The sequence below is a fragment of the Girardinichthys multiradiatus genome, chromosome 3 (assembly GCF_021462225.1).
Source record: "Girardinichthys multiradiatus isolate DD_20200921_A chromosome 3, DD_fGirMul_XY1, whole genome shotgun sequence".
Taxonomy (NCBI): Eukaryota; Metazoa; Chordata; class Actinopteri; order Cyprinodontiformes; family Goodeidae; genus Girardinichthys; species Girardinichthys multiradiatus.
The window spans coordinates 43,452,623-43,474,612 of record NC_061796.1 but is presented as its reverse complement, the minus strand read 5'-3'; the positions used below and the strand labels follow the sequence as shown (position 1 = coordinate 43,474,612).

General features: G+C 40.5%; 3 protein-coding genes across 5 annotated transcripts in view; 1 reads left to right on the top strand and 2 right to left on the bottom strand.

Moving 5' to 3' along the window:
- Positions 1-1,537: 1,537 nt before the first annotated feature.
- On the bottom strand, positions 1,538-7,923 carry mettl6 (methyltransferase 6, methylcytidine). 3 transcript variants are annotated; one of them, XM_047360596.1, is made up of 6 exons: positions 7,858-7,923; positions 7,273-7,581; positions 5,252-5,386; positions 4,831-5,001; positions 3,720-3,861; positions 1,538-2,271 (listed from the first exon to the last, which is right to left on the bottom strand). In XM_047360596.1, exons 1-6 carry the CDS (start codon positions 7,921-7,923, stop codon positions 2,069-2,071), a joined length of 1,026 nt encoding a protein of 341 aa, XP_047216552.1. In that variant the 3' UTR covers positions 1,538-2,068. The 3 variants fall into 3 exon arrangements, with proteins under 3 accessions (XP_047216552.1, XP_047216550.1, XP_047216551.1); XM_047360594.1 differs by lacking the exon at positions 7,858-7,923 and having other exon boundaries at positions 7,273-7,755; XM_047360595.1 differs by lacking the exon at positions 7,858-7,923 and having other exon boundaries at positions 4,831-4,959; positions 7,273-7,755.
- A 100-nt stretch (positions 7,924-8,023) lies between these two features.
- Positions 8,024-16,831, top strand: eaf1 (ELL associated factor 1). Its single transcript, XM_047360597.1, has 6 exons — positions 8,024-8,151; positions 13,019-13,113; positions 13,389-13,525; positions 13,663-13,835; positions 13,983-14,201; positions 14,282-16,831. The coding sequence occupies exons 1-6, from the start codon at positions 8,049-8,051 to the stop codon at positions 14,329-14,331; spliced, it is 777 nt and encodes a 258-aa protein (XP_047216553.1). The 5' UTR covers positions 8,024-8,048; the 3' UTR covers positions 14,332-16,831.
- Positions 15,293-21,990, bottom strand: part of bmper (BMP binding endothelial regulator) — a 49,063-nt gene continuing 42,365 nt past the window's right edge. Inside the window, exons 14-16 of the mRNA XM_047360593.1 lie at positions 21,601-21,943; positions 20,772-20,902; positions 15,293-19,923 (exon numbers count right to left, since the gene is read on the bottom strand). Of these exons, the coding sequence (XP_047216549.1) occupies positions 19,742-19,923; positions 20,772-20,902; positions 21,601-21,943 (656 nt within the window). The 3' untranslated portion in view covers positions 15,293-19,741. The remainder of the gene's footprint in view (positions 19,924-20,771; positions 20,903-21,600; positions 21,944-21,990) is intronic.

Below are 21,990 nucleotides of genomic sequence, written 5' to 3'. Positions count from 1 at the left end.
AGTCAAAATGAGGCTCAGTATTGTGTGTGGCCTCCACGTGTCTGTATGACCTCCCTACAACACCTGGGCATGATCCTGATGAGACGGTGGATGGTCTCCTGAGGGATCTCCTCCCAGACCTGGACTAAAGCATCCGCCAACTCCTGGACAGTCTGTGGTGCAACGTGACGTTGGTGGATGGAGTGAGACATGATGTCCCAGATGTGCTCAATCGGATTCAGATCTAGCTTCAATGTCTTCATCTTGCAGGAACTGCTGACACACTCCAGCCACATGAGGTCTAGCATTGTCCTGTATTAGGAGGAACCCAGGGCCAACCGCACCAGCATATGGTCTCACAAGGGGTCTGAGGATCTCATCTTGGTACCTAATAGCAGTCAGGCTACCTCTGGCGAGCACATGGAGGGCTGCCGTTACAGACCCACTGCCAAACGGGTCATGCTGAAGGATGTTGCAGGCAGCAGATCACTCCACGGTGTCTCCAGACTCTGTCACGCCTGTCACATGTGCTCAGTGTGAACCTGCTTTCATCTGTGAAGAGCACAGGTGGCGAATTTGCCAATCCTGGTGTTCTCTGGCAAATGCCAAGCGCCCTGCACGGTGTTGGGCTGTGAGCACAACCCCCATTTGTGGACGTCGGGCCCTCATACCATCCTCATGGAGTCGGTTTCTAACCGTTTGTGCAGACACATGCACATTTGTGGCCTTCTGGAGGTCATTTTGCAGGGCACTGGCAGTGCTCGTCCTGTTCCTCCTTGCACAAAGGCGGAAGTAGCGGTCCTGCTGCTGGGTTGTTGCCCTCCTACGGCCTCCTCCACGTCTCCTGGTGTACTGGCCTGTCTCCTGGTAGCGCCTCCAGACTGGACACTACGCTGACAGACACAGCAAACCTTCTTGCCACAGCTCACATTGATGTGCCATCCTGGATGAGCTGCACTACTTGAGACACTTGTGTGGGTTGTAGAGTCCGTCTCATGCTACCACGAGTGTGAAAAGCACCACCAACATTCAAAAGTGACCAAAACATCAGCCAGAAAGCATCGGTACTGAGAAGTGGTCTGTGGTCCCCACCTGCAGAACCACTCCTTTATTGAGTGTCTTGCTAATCACCAAAGATTTCCTCCTGTTGTCTTTTCCATTTGCACAACAACATGTGAAATTAATTGTCAATCAGTGTTGCTTCCTAAGTGGACATTTTGATTTCACAGAAGTTTGATTTACTTGGAGTTATATTGTGTTGTTTAAGTGTTCCCTTTATTTTTTTGAGCAGTGTAATATGGAAGAAAACCTATGCTAACAGTTCAATATCTGGGCTGCAGAGATAACACTTCATAGTAACATGTCCTGGATCACCTGTTGTTCACAGTACAATGTGTTTAAAAAACATTTAAGGGGGGGATGCATTATGTGCATGCTAATTTGGAAAACTAAAAGATAAAACACCTTAAAATTTAAGATCCAGGTTTGTTTCCTCTGCACACCGACTTAAACACCAACACACTCTTCTGGCCAACATATGTAATAAACAAACACTTCATTGCCTTCTCTCATTTATTATTCTCACTCAAAAATGCTTCAATAATATCTATATTATTTGTCAGGAATACATCAAACTTTGATGAATGTCAAGGGACGTGAAAACCAGGTGACTCGATTTGGGTTTATTTTATATAACCAGCATATGAATATATCTTTGAGTAGATAACATCGCTGTCACTTTAAAGAATAAAAAAGCTGATCAATGATACGGTTTTGAGACTATTTGAAAAGGGCCCATCTGAGCCGACCCAATCCAGATTTACATAATATTTCCATTGGATAAAATAACAAAGACAGTTAAAAACATTATTTTAAAAAAAGGGTAGAAATAAAAAAATATATATATATATCATTACAAAAACAATCCTCACCTAAACCCTATACTGGCAGACTAATGAACTGAGAAATCTTCACTGCACAAAAATTTAAATAGCTACTTGATCAAAGAACAAACACTGCAGGAAATCTGGAGTATAAGAGCCAAGTTTCTATTTTACCCAGCACAGACACTGTTTTTTCTATCCACATGTCAATCTTCTCGTTTGCCCTGCTTCGAAGATTTGTAAGATAACAGTCCAGAACCTGTCTGTGAATTCGCTGGTTTGATAAACTTGCTCTGAAGGAAGACTCTGGCAACACAAAGTCCCTCTTTCTTGTTGACCGTCTCTCTCAGGACATATTCGTTAACAACAGACTGGAAACCAGCCTCCTCAAACAGCTTAGCCAGGAACTCTGAAAACAATGGAACAAGATTGAGGTATGAGATACTTCTGGTGGGTCGGATAGGAATAGAAAGTCCATTTTACATTCCTAACTAGTGCAGTGTATTTTTATTCATGTTATCTGCATTGGAATGTATTGAAATGAAGAATATACTCCAGCAGCATCAGTCTGTGCTGGAGAAAATAAGTATTTTACCAGACCCTTATTTATCATACTTTTCAAGATTTGAAAATATAAACCAAATTCTAAACTTTTCCAGACTGTTCAGGAACTCTGGGTTTCATAACTTGCTGTCTGCAAGATCATACTTTAATTATTGAACAGGACCACCAAATAGAGTTGCAACAAATATCAAATCACATTCACAAAGGACTGCATAGATGAGATATTTGAAGGACAATTTTATCTCAATGAACACCCTTTCAAACTCTATACAATGAAATTATAATTGACCAGCTGTAAGTATTTTATAGCTGTTGATGTCATACCTAACATTTATTTTAGTGACGGAGCCTCTAAAACTCGTGAAGAGTGGTGGAGACGATGGGGAAAAAAAGGAGACGAGTGATGAAACTACAGGTTAATCACAACAACATAACATAACAACATATGGTAGACACTTCCACTGTTATGCGTATGACAAACAGATTTCTGCCTCTCAGCAGAAACGATGCCCCATCAGTTTCACACTTGCTGCCTTGATGAGGTTCAGGCTTGGATGTCCTTATATTTTTTAAGCTTCAAGGAGAAGAAAACTGAGGTGATGGTCTTCAGCAACACTCCCACTCCTGCCTCCCTAGATATTGGTTGCCTTGCTCACTTTGTAAAGCCAACTATTAAAAATTTAGGAGTCAAAATTGACACTAACCTCACATTTAAAAGCCAGATAAAGGCAGTGATGAAATCTAGTAGGTTTTTTTTTTTTTTTTGACAGCTGGCTAAGATAAGTCCCATTATTCCACAGCGTCTCTTTGAAATATTACTCTAGGTCTTCATTACTACTTGGCTATCATACTGTGATTCCCTTTATACCGGGATCAGTGAATCTCCTTTCGTTCGTTTGTAGATGGTGCAAAATGCCGGAGCACGTCTTCAAACCGCCACAAGGAAATTTGATCATATTACACCTGTTTTAAAATCTTTGCATTGGCTGCCAATCCATGTTAGAATCTGTTTTAAAATTCTTCTATTTGTTTTTAAATCTTTAAATAGTCTTGCTCCTCATACCTTTCTGAGTTGCTATACCCTTACACACCTTCCTGGTCAAGCCTCATTTTCATATTATAGCTTTTACAACATTTTAATTTATTGACTTTATGGTTTTTGTTTCTAGTTGTTATTATATTTAGGAGTGTTTGCTGATTTTGCACTGTACAGCACTTTGTTGATTTTAAGGGTTTCTTAAAGGGCCCCTTAATATTCTGTTGAACAAAAAACATAAAGTGAACTTTACTGACCTTTAGAGAAGAAGTAGGACCTTGTTCCATCCTGACGAACGTAGAAGTTGTCCCCCAGCTTGCTGGCAGATTTAAACCGGAGCATGGCGTGATCATACAGGCCATAATCCCTGAACAGGACTACTCCGCCAGCCTTCAGTACCTGAAAGGGAGATTTAGGCTGTATTAGAGAGCTCTACGTTGACTGCATGTAAGTTAGCAAAAGCACACATTGACATTTCCACGAGAAATTCACTGAGGTTTCCATAAAAGTTGGCATGCTCTATGCAAATTTAAATACAAATGAAATTTGAATTTTTTTTAAATTGCGTTCAAAAACAACGCATTTGATCACACTGTGGTTTAATCACAGCGCTCAATAACAGTAGTGCAAGTTAAAAAAAGTTTCTTACTCAGACTAAACTTCAAGCATGAGTATTACTAGTTAATTTATTTTGCTTTATTGCATTTGCGGTAATTTTGCACCATTCAGGCTGAGGGATGAAGTGTCTCATGTGGAGGATGTAAAGATCCAGTTTCCACTAAAACACAGTGACTGTTAAGAGAGACACAGAGAGTTTTAACACATCCGAATATTGAAATAAAGAGCAGAAATGCATAGCTGCCTCATTTAGAAGAATATGATGCATAAAACTACTTGTTTAACAGCACTAAGACATTGTTAATGTAACTGCATCTGAATCTTTATGGTTAAATGAAAAACTGCATAAAAGACACAACATTCCAGTTTCCACTAAATAGGGGTAGAAATGGTGCAAATCATCATAATAAAAAATTATATATGTCTAGGTATTAATTCAGTCACTAATTGAATGTATTGGAATTGAAAAACTTTACTTATTGTCTCAAATAATGCTACTATAAAAATGCAATTGTACAAACACAGCATCTTAAACTTATCTTAAATCTCATCTTATGAAAGAACAGCCTTAAATTCTAACAACTACAATATCAAACCTCTTCCAATGACCATTTATCTAACCTGCATTCACGAATATCCAATTATATAGATTTCTCTAGATGTGTGGAATGTGTTATTTTTCTGAGCCCACTAAAGTTTTCAGGGCACCTTACAGCAACGCGCTTTACTCCGTCATCTAATGTTGCTAACCTTGCTAATGTTCTCCAAAGCCAGTTTCATCTTATCGGGATGGACGGCCGACAGGACAAAGATGAGAGTAACAACGTCAACGCTGCCCTCTGGAACATTTTCCGTCAGATGGTCCTTTGTTAAATCACACTGGAAGGCACAGCAGCGCTCAGGGTGGTAAAGAGGATTTTTCTGTCTCAACAATACAAAATAAATTCACTGTATATCCTTTAATCAATGTTTGGTTTTAACCTAAATATTAAAAAAAACAAAAAAAAAAAAAAAAAACATACCACACCCACAGTCAGTCTGATTTCACTGAATCTCATTTGTCACTTTTTGGTTACTGTGTATTTAAGAAGCTACTAAATTAATAAATGAATTCTCTGTGTTTCTGTAAATAACAAAAACTTATTCAAAGGTTCACACGTTGAAATCTTACTTTGACAAACTCAACAGCCCGGGGTGAGAAATCACATGCATAAACAAAGATGTGGGGGTCTTCCTCTATTAGCGGGAAGATGCAGTTTCCTACTCCACAACCAGCCTCCAGTAGAACCAGCTTCTGGGACTCAAACTGCAAAGAAGTTAAAGAAAATACAGAAGATGCTGTCAAACAAATATTTATTATTATTTGATCTACATGTTGATAAACTTCAATTGATGCTAAATACAAAAACTTGGGAGATAATTCCTACAATGCAAATGTGATATTTCTATGGAGCATTTTATTGCTATGATTTCCTCTGAAACTAAATTATAGTAGTGGGGAATATTAATATAGACATATAATTATTAAAATTTTAAAACAAATGGATTACATTAAAGCAATAGTCATCTATATAATAGGGATGCATATAAAAGCCGCATATTTCGGGTCTACAGGGGTTAGACAATGAAACTGAAATACCTGTCATTTTAGTGTGGGAGGTTTCATGGCTAAATTGGACCAGCCTGGTAGCCAGTCTTCATTGATTGCACATTGCAACAGTAAGAGCAGAGTGTGAAGGTTCAATTATCAGGGTAAGAGCATAGTTTTGCTCAAAATATTGAAATGGACACAACATTAGGGGTGACATACCAGAGTTCAAAAGAGGACAAATTGTTGGTGCACGTCTTGCTGGTGCATCTGTGACCAAGACATCAAGTCTTTGTGATGTATCAAGAGCCACGGTATCCAGGGTAATGTCAGCATACCACCAAGAAGGACGAACCACATCCAACAGGATTAACTGTGGATGCAAGAGGAAGCTGTCTGAAAGGGATGTTCGGGTGCTAACCCGGATTGTATCCAAAAGACATAAAACCACGGCTGCCCAAATCATGGCAGAATTAAATGTGCACCTCAACTCTCCTGTTTCCACCAGAACTGTCCGTCGGGAGCTCCACAGGGTCAATATACACGGCCGGGCTGCTATAGCCAAACCTTTGGTCACTCACGCCAATGCCAAACATCGGTTTCAATGGTGCAAGGAGCGCAAATCTTGGGCTGTGGACAATGTGAAACATGTATTGTTCTCTGATGAGTCCACCTTTACTGTTTTCCCCACATCCAGGAAAGTTACGGTGTGGAGAAGCCCCAAAGAAGCGTACCACCCAGACTGTTGCATGCCCAGAGTGAAGCATGGGGGTGGATCAGTGATGGTTTGGGCTGCCATATCATGGCATTCCCTTGGCCCAATACTTGTGCTAGATGGGCGCGTCACTGCCAAGGACTACCGAACCATTCTTGAGGACCATGTGCATCCTATGGTTCAAACATTGTATCCTGAAGGCGGTGCCGTGTATCAGGATGACAATGCACCAATACACACAGCAAGACTGGTGAAAGATTGGTTTGATGAACATGAAAGTGAAGTTGAACATCTCCCATGGTCTGCACAGTCACCAGATCTAAATATTATTGAGCCACTTTGGGGTGTTTTGGAGGAGCGAGTCAGGAAACGTTTTCCTCCACCAGTATCACGTATTGACCTAGCCACTATCCTGCAAGAAGAATGGCTTAAAATCTCTCTGACCACTGTGCAGGACTTGTATATGTCATTCCCAAGACGAATTGACGCTGTATTGGCCGCAAAAGGAGGCTCTACACCATACTAATAAATTATTGTGGTCTAAAACCAGGTGTTTCAGTTTCATTGTCCAACCCCTGTACATCCAACATCCAGCAGTCATACAACTCATACCTTTAGCAGTATGCAGTCATTGGAAAACTCAATATATCTCATGGTTCAGTAGGTTGTATAATAACCTTTGACAGCAATAATTCTCATATCTGTAAGATTTCATGAGTCTCACATTATTGGGAAATAGGTTTTGGCTCATTCTACTTTGTAGCATTATTTCAGTTCATTAGGATTTGCAGACACGTGTATCTGCACACCGCACAGACTTTATTTTTCCTATAACTGTACTCTCATATATTAAAAAAGTACTTTTTGTGAATGACCGCTGTCTGCTCACCTCTCTGTGTGCTCTGAGCTCCTCAAACTCTCTGATGGTCCAGTGCCTGTCTTTAAAGAAATTTGTCGTATTTCTTTTGTAAAACAAGTCCCAGTTTTTTTGAGCTTCTTTTTCCAGTTTCATCTGTTTAAAGTCGGACACCAGAGCCTCATCGCTGCTCAATTTGTCCAGCTCCTCCTGGGTTAAATGTCTGGCTGTGGAGGTTGTTTGTCCGCATGGAAACGCTTGGGCTTTGGCGTCCGCTTTAACAGTTTGTGTAAGGTCAAATTCGTACTTATTAATTGTTGCCAATGACATGATGCAACAAAACTGGTTTGGCGCACTGCCAGTAATTTAAACTAAAAAAGCTAATATTCATTTAAAACAAAAATGTTAGCTAAAGTTTTACACCGATAGACGCCATCTTGTTTGTTATGTTAAGTCTTCCGTGTGGCATCAAAAACGTCGTTCATTGTCCAATTTAGTGACGCCACTGTCATGACAAAAATAAAATCACAATACAATTGCATAAAAACGAAAATTATATCAAATAATTATTACGTTGGGAATTGTGTTTGTACATTAAAAACTTAGGAACCAAATAACTGTCGGAAGTATTTTATTGTCGAACCAAAAGCGGAAGTGCGCTGATGTTTTGCTAATAGTTAGCATCCGCAGGCTAACTTTTTCTTTAGTTGGATTCTGTTCAACCCGGCTGACGTACCCAGATTTAACTCGGCACTTCAAAGCATTTGACGCAAATGTAAGTTTTTAGTCATTTTAAACAAACCTCGACCATGAATGGGAGTACGAACCCGCTGCTGGATAAAGAAGAGCACGCTTTGAAGCTTGGAGAAAGCTTCGAGAAGAGGCCAAAATCATCTTTTCACACCATCAGATGTGAGTGTCAAAGGCGCTGCCGTGTTTGTTTACAGTCATGATCAGAAGCTACAGCTCACTGGACCATTACTAAATACTAATGCATAAGACTAAATGACTTATGCATAAGAATATAATTATTTAGTATTATATGCTTATCAAGTACTTTAAAATAATTTTGAACAATACGAATATATTTTAAATACATGCCAAAATAGTACCTCACAAGATCTTTGAAAATATTTGTAAAGTTTAAAACTTTAGTTTATTTCAGTTAGGTTCTTAATCATTAACAGTCAATGGTTAATTTGAATTGGTTGCTGATTTTGAATGTTTAACACAATGGTTGGGAAAACGGTGTAATGAGTAAATAATATTGACTACCAGACATTTGTGTTTCGAGATTGTATTCTCCACCCTTTTTTGCACTTAAGATGAACATACAGTATTTTATGTCACATCTTTATCTACCACACAAGAGTTTTGATTTTTCGAATTTAAGCATAGCTTAGTTGTTTTAGTTATTATTGCAAGAGAAACCACAAAGCCGTAGATGTTATAATCACAGAGCAATGGCAGTCATATTGGTAAATATTGTAATGAAGCTATCAGTTTGAATAACTCCGTATTTTCCTCACACTTGTTTCTTATCTGTACTGCCAGTATTCTCTGTGACCTTTAACTTGTTTGGCCCTCTCACCTATTTAGACCTGGAAACCGCAGTTTGGAAATGTATGAAATTTCAAAATGAAACCTGAATATTTAAAAAATTTGATTATATAGGTTGGTTTGATAAACGGACCTGGAGACAAGACAGAGATATTGTTTCTGAGATGGTGTTCCAGAAGAGGGATGCAGAGAGGAGTACTAAAAGTGAATATACAGAGGGTTGGTGTGACAGAAAAGGATATAATAGAGATCAGGTAAGATGGAGACCGATAATTACTGCTCCTAAAGTGAGCAGCTGAAAAAGGATGTTTTATAAATTGTAACAATCTTAGAATATAGTTTGAAATGAAGGTGAAAGAGTAAAGGTAAACATTTCGTGCTCCTAACATGTTTTGAGAAAATTATGTTGTTTTTTTTTTTTAAGTGTAATCCTATATAGCGTTGTGATTGGAGTGGACTAGAGCCTGCAGGCTGTGAATCTGTACTTGAAGCAAGTTAATCTAATTGTATGAGCAGACTTCAGTTCATAAATACACCAAAAATACAAATGAGACGGTCATCAACAAACATTCATTTATTCATTCATTCATTCGATATGTAATAAAAAAACTGTAAGTTTAACGACTGGTTGCTTCTACATATTCCTCTTTTACTGGTGTAATATTTAATGTCATATTGCAGATCGTAGTTAGGACATACAGTATATTGGGGAGTTGTTGATAACCAGCATTACACTGATTGAAAACAACCAAGTCATCAGTATTTATAGGCACAATTCATTTAACTGACAGAACTTGTCATAAAACGTTTCCAAACAGACCGGAATCAGAATCAGAATCAGAATCAGAAAAGCTTTATTGCCAAGTACGTTTTTGGACATACAAGGAATTTGTTTTGGCGTAGTCGGTGCAATACAATACAAATTAAACAGTACAAACATATCTACAATATAATATAAATATAAGTGCACAGTTTTAAGTGAGTGAGAGTAAATATAGAGCAGTATAAGATGCAAGAGCAATACAACAGTGCAGGTGATCATTGTGCAAGTAAAGCAGGAGTCCAAGCTGAGCATTAATGTAACGCATAGAGTTACAGGTTACAGGTGTCCTGTCAGCAAAAAAAGGGGGGGTGTGGGTGAAAGGGAGAGTGTCAGTGTGGTTTCCGGGCTTTGTTAACCAGGCTGGTGGCAGATGGGAAAAAACTGTTCTTGTGGCGTGAGGTTTTGGTCCGGATGGACCGCAGCCTCCTGCCAGAGGGGAGAGTCTCAAAGAGTCTGTGACCGGGGTGGGAGGGATCAGCCAGAATCTTCCCTGCCCGCTTCAGGGTCCTGGAGGTGTACAGTTCCTGGAGTGACAGTAGACTGCAGCCAATCACCTTCTCAGCAGACCGAATGACACGCTGCAGCCTGCCCTTATCCTTGGCTGTAGCAGCGGCGTACCAGATGGTGATGGAGGAGGTGAGGATGGACTCAATGATGGCTGTGTAGAAGTGCACCATCATAGTCTTTGGCAGGTTGAATTTCTTCAGCTGCCGCAGGAAGAACATCCTCTGCTGGGCTTTCTTGATGAGGGAGCTGATGTTTGGCTCCCACTTGAGATCCTGGGAGATGATGGTTCCCAGGAAGCGGAAAGATTCCACAGTGTCAATTGTGGAGTCACAGAGGGTGATGGGGGCAGGTGGTGCTGGGTTCTGCCTGAAGTCCACAACCATCTCCACTGTCTTTAGAGCGTTGAGCTCAAGGTTGTTCTGGCTGCACCAGTCCAACAGATGGTCCACCTCCCATCTGTATGCGGACTCGTCACCATCAGAGATGAGTCCGATCAGGGTGGTGTCGTCCGCAAACTTCAGAAGCTTGACAGACTGGTGACTGGAGGTGCAGCTGTTGGTGTACAGGGAGAAGAGCAGAGGAGAGAGAACACAGCCTTGGGGGGAACCGGTGCTGATGGTCAGGGAGTCAGAGACGTGCTTCCCCAGCCTCACGCGCTGCTTCCTGTCAGACAGGAAGTCAGTGATCCACCTGCAGGTGGAGTCGGGCACACTCAGCTGGGAGAGCTTCTCCTGTAGCAGAACTGGGACGATGGTGTTGAAGGCAGAGCTGAAATCCACAAACAGGATCCTGGCATAGGTTCCTGTGGAGTCCAGGTGCCGGAGGATGAAGTGAAGGGCTAGGTTGACTGCATCATCTACAGACCTGTTGGCTCTGTAGGCAAACTGCAGGGGGTCCAGGAGGGGGTCGGTGATGTCTTTTAGGTGTGAGAGCACAAGGCGCTCAAAGGACTTCATCACCACAGAGGTCAGGGCGACGGGTCTGACGTCATTAAGCCCTGTGGTCCTTGGCTTCTTGGGAACAGGGACGATGGTGGAGGACTTGAAGCAGGCTGGCACATGACATGTCTCCAGTGAGGTGTTAAAAATGTCTGTGAAGACTGGAGACAGCTGATCAGCGCAGTGCTTCAGGCTGGCTGGTGAGACAGAATCCGGACCAGCAGCTTTCCGGGGGTTCTGTCTCCTGAAGAGTTTGTTGACGTCCCTCTCCTGGATGGAAAGAGCCGTCCTCGGCGTGGGTAGGGGGCTGGTGGGGGGGAACTTCAGGGTGGGGATTGGAGGTGCCAAGGCCCCTCTTGAGGTTGGGGAGGTGGGGGTGGTGGATTGTGGCTGCAGCTGTTGGGGGGCGTCGTGGGAGATGGTTGCAGGACTGTCCCTTTGTCTTTCAAAGCGGCAGTAGAACTCGTTCAGGTTGTTGGCGAGGCGTCGGTCGTTGATGGAGTGGGGGGCTTTCGGCTTGTAGTTGGTGATTTGCTTGAGCCCTTTCCAGACAGACGCAGAGTCGTTGGCTGAGAACTGGTTTTGGAGCTTCTCAGAGTACAGTCGTTTGGCCTCTTTCACTGCCTTGCCAAACTTGTACTTTGCCTCTCTGTATATGTCTTTGTCCCCACTCCCGAAGGCCTCTTCCTTATCCAGTCTTAACCTTCTGAGTTTAGCTGTGAACCAGGGTTTGTCGTTGTTGTAACTCACCCTGGTGCATGATGGTACACAGCTGTCCTCACAGAAGCTGATGTAGGAAGTCACAGCCTCTGTGTACTCGTCCAGACTGTTGGTAGTAGTCCTGAACAAATCCCAGTCTATACAGCCTAAACACGCCTGGAGATTCTCCACAGCCTCACTGCTCCACTTCCTTGTCGTCCTCACAACAGGTTTGCAGAGCTTTAGTTTCTGCCTGTATGCAGGAATCAGGTGGACCATGATGTGGTCGGATTGGCCCAGTGCAGCACGTGGGACGGCGTGATAAGCGTCTCTGATGGTGGTGTAACAGTGATCCAGAATGTTGTCCTCTCTGGTCGGACATTTTATAAACTGTCTGTATTTGGGAAGTTCGTGGGTCAGATTACCTTTGTTAAAGTCACCAGCGACGATTACTAAGGAGTCCGGGTTGGTCCGCTCCACACTCAGTATCTGGTCGGCGAGCATGCGCTGTGCGACCTGCACGTTAGCTTGCGGGGGGATGTAAACACCGACCAGGATGAACGAAGCGAACTCACGGGGGGAATAGAAAGGCTTACAGTTTATGATGAAGGATTCCAGGTCTGGAGAACAGTGCTGCTGAATCACTGTCACGTCGTTGCACCAACCACTGTTGAGGTAAAAACAGATTCCTCCACCTTTCGCTTTGCCGGAGAGTTCCGTGTCTCTGTCCGCTCTGTAGAGCTGGAATCCTGCCAGCTGCAGCGCAGAGTCCGGTATTAATCCACACAGCCACGTCTCCGTGAAGCACAAAACTGCCGATGAATAAAAGTCCCTGTTTTTCCCCAACAACAGTTGTAGTTCCTCCATTTTGTTGGGAAGTGAGCGCACGTTAGAGAGAAATATTCCAGGTAACGGTGTTCGTAGTCCACGCTGGCGAAGACGTACCAGCACCCCAGCCCGTTTCCCTCTCTTCCGGCGTTTCACCGCGTGAACAAAGGTGAGCGCACCTTTGACCAGAATGTCCAAATATTCCAGAGCAGTGGGCAGAAATGTTGGAAATAACTCCTCTGGTGTAGTAGCCCTGATGTTCATGAGTTCTTCTCTGGTGAGAGAGCTCCGGGTACCATCACAGAAGACCGTTTTAAAGCAAAAAACAAAACAAAACAATGCGCACCAACACGCCGAGGCGACCATCTGCGGCGCCATCTTGTTATATCAGATAATGTAATTAATAACTCCATTTCTTTTTCAGATGACTTCAAGCCAGCATCTATTGACACGAGTTGCGAAGGAGAGCTGCAAGTTGGGAAGGGAGATGAAGTTACCATTACACTACCTCACATTCCAGTAAGACTCTCAGAGGAGGGTGACACAAAGCAACTTCCACATTGCCAGTTAGGCCAGCTTGACAATTCCTGAAACTCCAGTTTGACATATTAAGTACGATGACAGTGATTACAATTGACAACTTCACTATATAAACCAGTCAAATGCTTCTTAATTGGTTAAAATGGGAGATATTGGTCAGTTGTTTCCTGATTAGTTGAAAAAGTCATGATAGACAACAACTTGCTCACATTTCAATGAAATCTGTGGATAATTAACCTAAAAACATCTTTCAGGGCTCGACGCCTCCAATGACAGTCTTTAAAGGAAACAAACGACCATATCAGAAGGATTGTGTGCTCATCATTAACCATGACACCGGTGAATATGTACTGGAGAAGCTCAGCAGCAGCATCCAGGTGAAGAAAACAAGGTAAGAGGTCAATGCTTTGGACTTTTAGACAAAATAAAAATACAAAGGGACAAATGTAATTTAACATTCAAGACTGTTTTTCACTAAATGATTGGATTACTAATATCAGGTATATCTGCTGTGTGTTTATTCTATAGGGCAGAGGGGAGCAGTAAGATCCAGGCCCGAATTGAGCAGCAGTCAGTTCGCTCTAGCCAGCCTAGCTCTCAGTTCCGGGCCCCAACAAAACCCGGAACTGGGATCAAAACCTCCCCTTCCCAAACTAAGGACAACCCCTCCCCTGAGCCTCAGCTCGATGACATCAAGAGAGGTGAGGTTCGGCCACACACACACACACCAAAGCTAACTAAATCCTAAATATTAAGAGGCTGAAGATAAGTTTTAGGCTATGTAAATGAATCCGTATGAAGGGGGAACGTAGGAATGAAACATAACCCTGCTGATTCCATGCTGGCAGAGCTGAGAGCAGAAGTGGAGGTGATAGAGCAGATGAGCAGCAGCGGCAGCAGCAGCTCCTCTGATTCAGCCAGCGCCTCGGGGAGTGGTGACGACAGCAGCAGCGATGGTGAGAACGACGCCCCGCGACCACTAAGCCAGACCTCCCCCAGTCGCCTCCCCATGGTCAACGGAGGAATCGACCGGGAGCAGGGCAACAATCAGCTGATGAACACACTCCGTGAGTGTCTGAGGGGTCAGGAGTAGGAAATGTTTTCAGAAATCATTTTCTCACCTGTTTTCTTTCACTGATCTCCACAGGAAACGATCTTCAGCTCAGCGAGTCGGGCAGCGACAGTGATGACGACTGAACTCTCCGGGTCAGTCTCTCCTCCTCCACACTCCTCCTCCCCTTCATCTCTGCCTGATTCATTTGTTTCTTTGCTGTGGTAGCTGAATTCAGCTTTATATTGTAGTTTTACTGTATTTTTTTACATTTGTTTTAGTATATCTATAAAGATGGCCACCCAGACACATTAGGAGTGTATTTTTATTAGATGTATATTTTGTTTTGTATAGGAAAAAAAGACGTTTTACCTTAGGGGGGTGGAAGATGGTATTTAGAGCTTTCACACATATTTTAACTACTAAAAGAAGCTAGTTTTATCTGCGGAATCATCTATTTTTATTCAGTTTTGTTTTTATGTTAAAATGAACTAGAAAAAGGTTTCAAACGGAACCACCAAGGTGCTCCTCCCCGTACGGCAGACAGAGCTGTGGAAATCCTCTTTACATTCTTATGTTATTGTTGTATTTTTTCAACATAAAATAGATTTGCATTCATGCTCTGCAAAAATACAATAGTTCCAATAAAAGATGGACACGTATTTTGTTTTTTATCTGTGAAAGTAGATGCCACCAAATGGAAAGGATCAGCTGTAGTGTAAACCTTGTTTTCCATTTTAAGGTCCCACTTTTAAAACCAAGTCAGTGTTCAGCTTGTCACTATTAATCCCAGCTTTATTATAGAAGTTTAATTCTTTAATTTTCTTCGTATCAACAAAATGCACAAATTAATCCGAACGGCCATCTTTAACATCTGGGACATATGCCTTTTTTTTATCAATTATATAGGAAGTCTGGGTGTTTAAAATTCGTGTAAAAGCTGTTCATTTTTTTCTACTCTAAAGTGGCTCATTGTATTTTTTCCATTGGTTGTTGGATATGTTTGGCTGAAAGTTTTAAAGCAACAGGCTCAGGCCAGATTCTAGGGATGTTTTTTCCTCACCACAAGATGGCAGACAAGGTTCAAAATGAAAACAGAAACAGACATTCATTGACTAATTTTATTTGAAATAACAAAAAATGGTTTCTTACAAGCTTGGTTTGGTTTCTCTGCAAGGTAATGTTATGATTTGTTTTTGTTGGTCTTTCGTTTAAATCAACTTGCTTTCTGTGTCCACCTTTCTGTGAAATGTCAAAGGATGTAGCATAGAACTGAAGAAAGTCAACTACAGTATATTTGAAACTGGAAAAATGAAAATATTTTTGATAAAAAGGTTACATTTACTAGTTTAGCTGCAACGTTTTTGTTTATTGCAGACAGTGTTACTAACTGACAACTTTGTTTACTCCATCTGCTCTGCATCTTACATGTCCATTTTCTCATTATTAATGTTTGATCTTTAAATGTTATTTTTTGATCTCAAAGTCAGGTATAACAAGCATCACGGCAGTGTTTGAGAAATGTTCACAATCTGACAGTTCTTTAAATCAAATGAAAGGTTTATATTGCAGGTGGCTTAAAACAAAACAAGCTTATAGAAGAGTTTTAGTTTGTTTCAGACGTGTATTGTTTGATTGATCCAGAAATATACCAGACCACGGTAGCTTTAAATACTTTACAATATTTTAGTTTAGCAATGAAAGTAAATTTATTATTTTCAGAAAATGCCAAAAAAAAAAAGGGGGGGCTCGTCATTGGAAGGACGTGCAGGAATGTTGATTGTGTATCTGTGATCATTTTAGATTTGAATTGAGTTTTTCTGTGCAAACAGTATAATTAATGACTCCAATTGTTTTTTCCCCACTTAACTGCAAACATTTTTATCTTTGAGATTATCATTTAGTTGTTGGTTAATAGAAGTTTCAATAATAAAATAACTAAATACAAAGGCCTACAACATGTTTTTTGTAAAATATATGGAAAAATAATTTGAATAACTCAAAAGGGTTTTTCCATTTTTAAACTTGATCTTGGAGATACTGACTAGAATTTTCTGGCGAGTCCTTTTTGGGGCTTTTACTCGCATCCATTGCTTTTAATTGATTGTGGGATCCTAAGTAGTAAATTTAATATGGTAAAAACACAGCCAGAGTTATCACAAACAAAAAAAACGTGCCTCTCCAACTGAACCTGGTAGCAACTATGTCACCTAGTGTTTACTTTTAAACTCTGGAGGGGCGGGGCGGAAGGCATAAAGAGAAATTAAGTACATTTAAATGAGAACACTACCTGTCACACAAAATCTGACTTCTGAGTGCAAATAGAACGCATCGTTACTATCTAAGTGAACTAACAAAACAGTCACCTGTCTTAATACCTAAAAAACATTATATCTAGCTCGGCTTATTTTTAGGCATCTGCTAAAAATATAAGAAATAGTTACTGAATTATTGAACTACAAAAGGAAACCAACATTTTCTTCTCTGGTGTTTTACATTTAAACTGTAAAAGTATTGGAAAACTTGTCTTATGTACTGTGTTGTATTTGTTATTTTAGATGTGTTGTTTTTGTCTTAGACCTTTATTTAAGTGAGATTTGGATTGTATTAAGTTTGCAAATGTCAGTAAAATATTCCACACATTCATGGTGGAAATTCTGTTTTTTTACTTCGAGCAGATAGCGCTTTTACAAAAGTGTGTATCAGTAGGTGTGCGCTGATGTATTTTCATCACATGTATGATGTATTCTTTTTACAAATATCTTCTGTTTTTTTGCTTTTTTTGTCACACTTAAATGTTTCAGATCATACAAAAAAAATTTAATACCACAAAAACATAACCTGAGTAAATGCAAAATGACATCACTTAAACATGAACTGTTTGACAACATGAAGTAGGCTAAAATATCTCAAAAAGCAACACAAAACCCAAGCTATGCACATTCCAGAACAGAGAAGATACAAAGTTATTAAAATCTATCAGACAGAGAAGGGGTACTAAGCCATTTCTAAGGCTTTGGGACTCCAGTGACCCACAGTGAGAACCATTTTTCACAAATTGAGAAAACAGGGAACAATGTTAAACCTTCCCAGGAGTTGCTGTCCTTCGATGACTCATCCAGGAGGTCACAAAAGAACACAGAACATTTAAAGCACCGCAGGCCTCATTTGCCTCAGTTAATGATTCAATAATATAAAAGAGAGACTGGAAAAAATGACATCAAATAAGAGTTCCAAGTTTAAAAACCACTGCTAAGCATAAAGAAGGCAAAGGCCCGTCTCATATGTACCAAAAAACTTCTTGATGATCCTGGAGACTTTTTTGGGGATATATTTTGTTGACCGATGAGACAAAAGTGAAGATTTTTAATAAATGTGTGTCCGGTTACACCTAGTGTAAAAATGATACAACATTACAAGAAGAGAACATCATGTCCAAAGTCAAATGTGGTCGTGGGAGTTTGATGGTACGAGGTTGCCTTACTGATTCAGAACCAGGATGACATGCTGTAACCAGCAGAACCATGAATTCTGCTCTCTAGCAGAAAATTCTGAAGAAGGCGGCCCGGCCATCCATCTGTTTGTGACCTCAAGCTCAAACACACTTGGGTTATGCATTCAAAGCACACCAGCAAATCTGGCTCTGAAACACTCAAAAAAACAAAATGGTTTTGGATCGGCCTAGTCAAAGTCTGGGCTTAAATCTGATTAAGATACTGTGGCATGACCTCAAACAGGCCTTTTAATGCTCAAAAACCTTTCAATTTGGCCCACAATTCCTCCACATCGATGTTAGAGACTCATTTACAGTTATCACTAATGTTTGGGGTCCATTGTGGCCACCAACGGTGGCACATTCAGTATTAGTTTAAGGGATCATTACTTTTACACAATAGGGCTTGGTTGGTTTGGATAGAATTTTTTATATCATGATAATAAATGAGATCATCATTTGAAAAATACCTTTGTGGTTATTTCAGGTCTTTTTTGTTCTGAAACATAAATATGTTTAATCGGAACCATTTCAGTGTGACAAGAAAAGTAAAACCAAAAGATCTCTGTAGAGGGGCAAAAAGCATCATGTTAATCGAGAATCAATTGGTAGTATAATAAAGTCTTAAAATAAAATTAAGAAATCCGTACAATGAATAACTAGAAACATTTCTGTAAATTAAAACAAAATTCTCATGTATTATTTTATTCTGTATATATTTAATAATTTAGGTAGTCTTAAATATAAAGTTAAGAAAATACAGTTTCTTTAATCTTTTTCTCTTCATTACTTTTTTATATTTCTGTATTAGTTGCAGAAACAGCAAACATAACAGTGAAATATAGAAAAAATCCATTTTTAAATATCTACAAAAAGGATTAAACTATTTAAAAAATATTAGAAAAAATGTAACATTTTGCAACTTTTTAAGCTTCTAATTAGTTCATTTTTACCTCATATTTCTTTATCTAGAATCAGATATATTTTTTAAAAGAAGTATTTATTATTTTTTTTTGACTGTTGTTATTCTATTGAATGTTGCTCCCAATACTGTAATTGCCATCTAGGGTCATGTATTATTCTAGTTTCACCCAATATTCATCGAGCACTTTGAAGAGTAGAGAAAGCAGTCAACAAGCAACTTCGAAAAAAATGGTATATTGCTGGTCTTAAATAATTTTTGTCAAGTGAAACATTTGTTTGCATAAACACCTTCAGTTCTATACTATCCACAACAAACTGTACATGGAGCTTTAATACAATACAGTACTTATTCCCTGCAATGGTGCAATAATTGAGTCACATTTGTGCATTTCTCTTCAAACAGTAACACAAAAGTACACAACAAATACATAAATAGCTTTTTGTTTCCCTTTGAATCAAACAAAACAATTAGATTTCTTGATCCTGGCTCTTGCTACAACCTGTCAATAAAGGATATATAAATTAACATCAACACCACATAATATTAATTAGAGCATTAATAATCTAAAAGCTGTTTTGTCTCATTTATGATTCTGGTAAGCTTATAGTATGCACTGATGGAATAGAGATCAGCTGGGCAGCTTGATGTGATGCATCAGAAAGTTTCTCATTAATGCACAAATCTAAATACCCAGTGCCTCCAATTTAAGTCTTTGCAAGAGGGCACCTGATTGGCTCCGAGATGAGTCCTCTGGCCCAAGCAGTTTCTCAAAGGCCCAAAGCGAGAAGCTAAACAGTCCTCAGATGTGTGATGTGTAAAATCTCCAGATGGTGTCCTGAGTTTCATCTTGAGATTTTAGTTTTTCTTCTAATATCACAGTACTTGGTATCAAAAGGACATCTGAGACTGAATGTCGCGTGTCAGTCTGTCCACGTTGTCTGTTTCTCTTATGTGGAAGTCACTGAAGCAGATTCTTTGCAATATTATGGACCCTGAATACCATGGTGCGTTTGATTGGTAGAGTTGAACCCAGTAGCGTCCTTAATGTTTTTCTGTTAGTTTGGTCCTTAAGTTTGGATACTACAGATGAGTCTCCCTAAATTAGCCCCCCCCCCCCCTCAGTCAGAGGTAACAAGGGTCATCGTCCAGGGCAGGTCGTGGATTTGATGCAGCGTCCCTGGAACAGCACCAGGTTGGCGGGGCAGTGGCAGCCAGCCACGCAGGGTTTATGACACGGTCCGATCTCATTCCAGTTGTCGCATGTTTTAACACATCCAGGACCACAGGTGTCATAGACTGCGTCGTGTTTACACTGAGTGGCTAGTACAAGAAGAAGAAGTAAAAACAAAGAGAAAATCAAGACTTAAACCATGAAAACCAGAAGCAACAGATATCTGTATCTATGTGTGTCAACCTTCCTATCCTCATGCATTCCTCTTAGTTTTTTTAGTACACGTGTTTAATATAGTTTGCATTGTGATTGCAAGGTACTCAAATAGCAGATCAGAGAGAACATAAACTCAGATCAATTCAGTTTTGTTGGCAAATTCATACGGTTAAACCACAAATTATTCATACACCTGGCAGATTTGGGTTTAAAGTCATCTTCTATTTTTTCAACACATTTCTTCTGACTGGAAGTAATATTAACATGTTGGAGTGGCTCAGCCAAAGCCCCAACTTAAATCTGTGGATGGAACAAAAGATTAGGGCGATGGCAAGGAAGCCTTCCAACCTCAAAGACTCATCACTAAAAATATAAAATATCAGAAGGAAACATAGGAATAGCATGTCAGTTTCTCAGTATAATGTAAGAAATGCAATGTATATATTTTAAATGATTCTCCTTTTACACTACTTTATTATCCATTGAGAGATGTCCATTTCATTTGCCATCGGAATTGTATCCAGTAGTATGTAGACCAGCTAGGAAAGAAAACTCTTGATAATAAAATTCTACATTTAGGCAGCTTAGCAGTGGAAGTAACTCTCTTTGAGAATACCTTTAAGTTGAACGTGGAACTATGCAACACCCTCAAGGCAAAACAGAAAGGGCAGTATTTAGATCTTTTACTGTTGCAGCTCAAATACATAATCTCTTTGAACTAGCATATTTTTGTTTTTTAATTTATTAGTCTATGGGATGGGTGATGAGCAAAACCACTAACCAATGCAGACGTTGTCAAGCTTCCACAGTACAGGCACTCCTTCCCTCTCACAGGCTCGGCTGTAGGCAATGAAAGACTCACAGTAGCAGTTCTTATGGACTGGACACTCGCACATATCTGTCACACATGACCTAGGAAGAGCAGAATATGATTTAGTGTAGACCAGCTTTACATAATGGGTCATTTTTCCTCACTTTTGGAACATCCATCCACTCCTACTTTACAGGGTCATGGGGGAGCTGGTACGCCCTGGACAGGTCGCCAGTCCATTCACAACATTGTTTGTTAACCTACAGCACATGTCAAACGCACTGATTTCATCATGAGGAGGAAAGAAATGAGCTAAGATGTCAGGAAGAGAGCTGTAGACCTTCACAACTCTGGTTCACCCTTGGATACAGTTTCCAGAATTGGGCTGAATTTTTGTCCTCTGGTCTGATGAAAATAAAACTAAATTGTTTGGCCATAATGATAATCAGTTCATTTGCAGGAAAATGGGGAAGCTTTCAAGCCTGAGAACACCATCTGAACTAAGGTTTTTGGAGTGTCAACGTCATGTTGTGGTAGTATTTAGCTACAGAAAAGAGTGGTGCACTTCACAAAATAGATGGCACCATGAGGAAAGAACATTTTACGGAAATATTGAAGCGACTTTGACATTGGCCAGAGGGTTAAAGCCGGGCTACAAAGGGTTCTTCCCGTTTAATGAAACTAATCATACATAGAATCAGCTACAAAGTGGCTAATGAACAAAAACGTCGATCTTAATCCCAAAACAAACAAAAACACTAGGGTATTTTTTTAAACTATACATAAGCCGTGTTCCTACCTGTAGAAAGAGCCGAAATCTACCACACGGTGGCACTTCTGAAACTCCCACGACTTAATCTTCTGGCATTCTCTGTGGGCCCGAAGCTTGACTTTGACAGTGCCAGGGCACAGTTGAGACGTCAACCTGTGAGGTGGATGGCGCTGGGAGCAAACATCATTTCCATCGACTCGCCACGACTCTGCAAACTCGTCCACGTCGAACTTTAACAGGCCGTCTCCCCCAATGGTGTCATCGCGCTTTTGACCATTGTAGTTTCCACAGAGCCCACAGAGGCGACCACGCAGGTGCGGAGCAGCAACAACTTCTACAAAACTGTCGCCATCCCACGTGATTTCCAGACCTGTATAGAGGAAAGTGTAAAAAACCACGCTTAGGGACTGTGGAGAC

Bases quoted from the DNA above. Each gene is read 5' to 3' on its own strand.
- mettl6 (XM_047360596.1), bottom strand. From the start codon at position 7,923: ATGCTAACTATTAGCAAAACATCAGCGCACTTCCGCTTTTGGTTCGAC. The intron at 3,862-4,830 runs GTTAGCAACATT...TCTCCCTTTCAG, and splicing joins CTTTGGAGAACATTAGCAAG to GTACTGAAGGCTGGCGGAGT. The intron at 2,272-3,719 runs GTCAGTAAAGTT...CATTGTTTTCAG, and splicing joins GTCCTACTTCTTCTCTAAAG to AGTTCCTGGCTAAGCTGTTT.
- eaf1 (XM_047360597.1), top strand. From the start codon at position 8,049: ATGAATGGGAGTACGAACCCGCTGCTGGATAAAGAAGAGCACGCTTTG. The intron at 8,152-13,018 runs GTGAGTGTCAAA...TTTCTTTTTCAG, and splicing joins ATCTTTTCACACCATCAGAT to ATGACTTCAAGCCAGCATCT. The intron at 13,526-13,662 runs GTAAGAGGTCAA...TTTATTCTATAG, and splicing joins ATCCAGGTGAAGAAAACAAG to GGCAGAGGGGAGCAGTAAGA.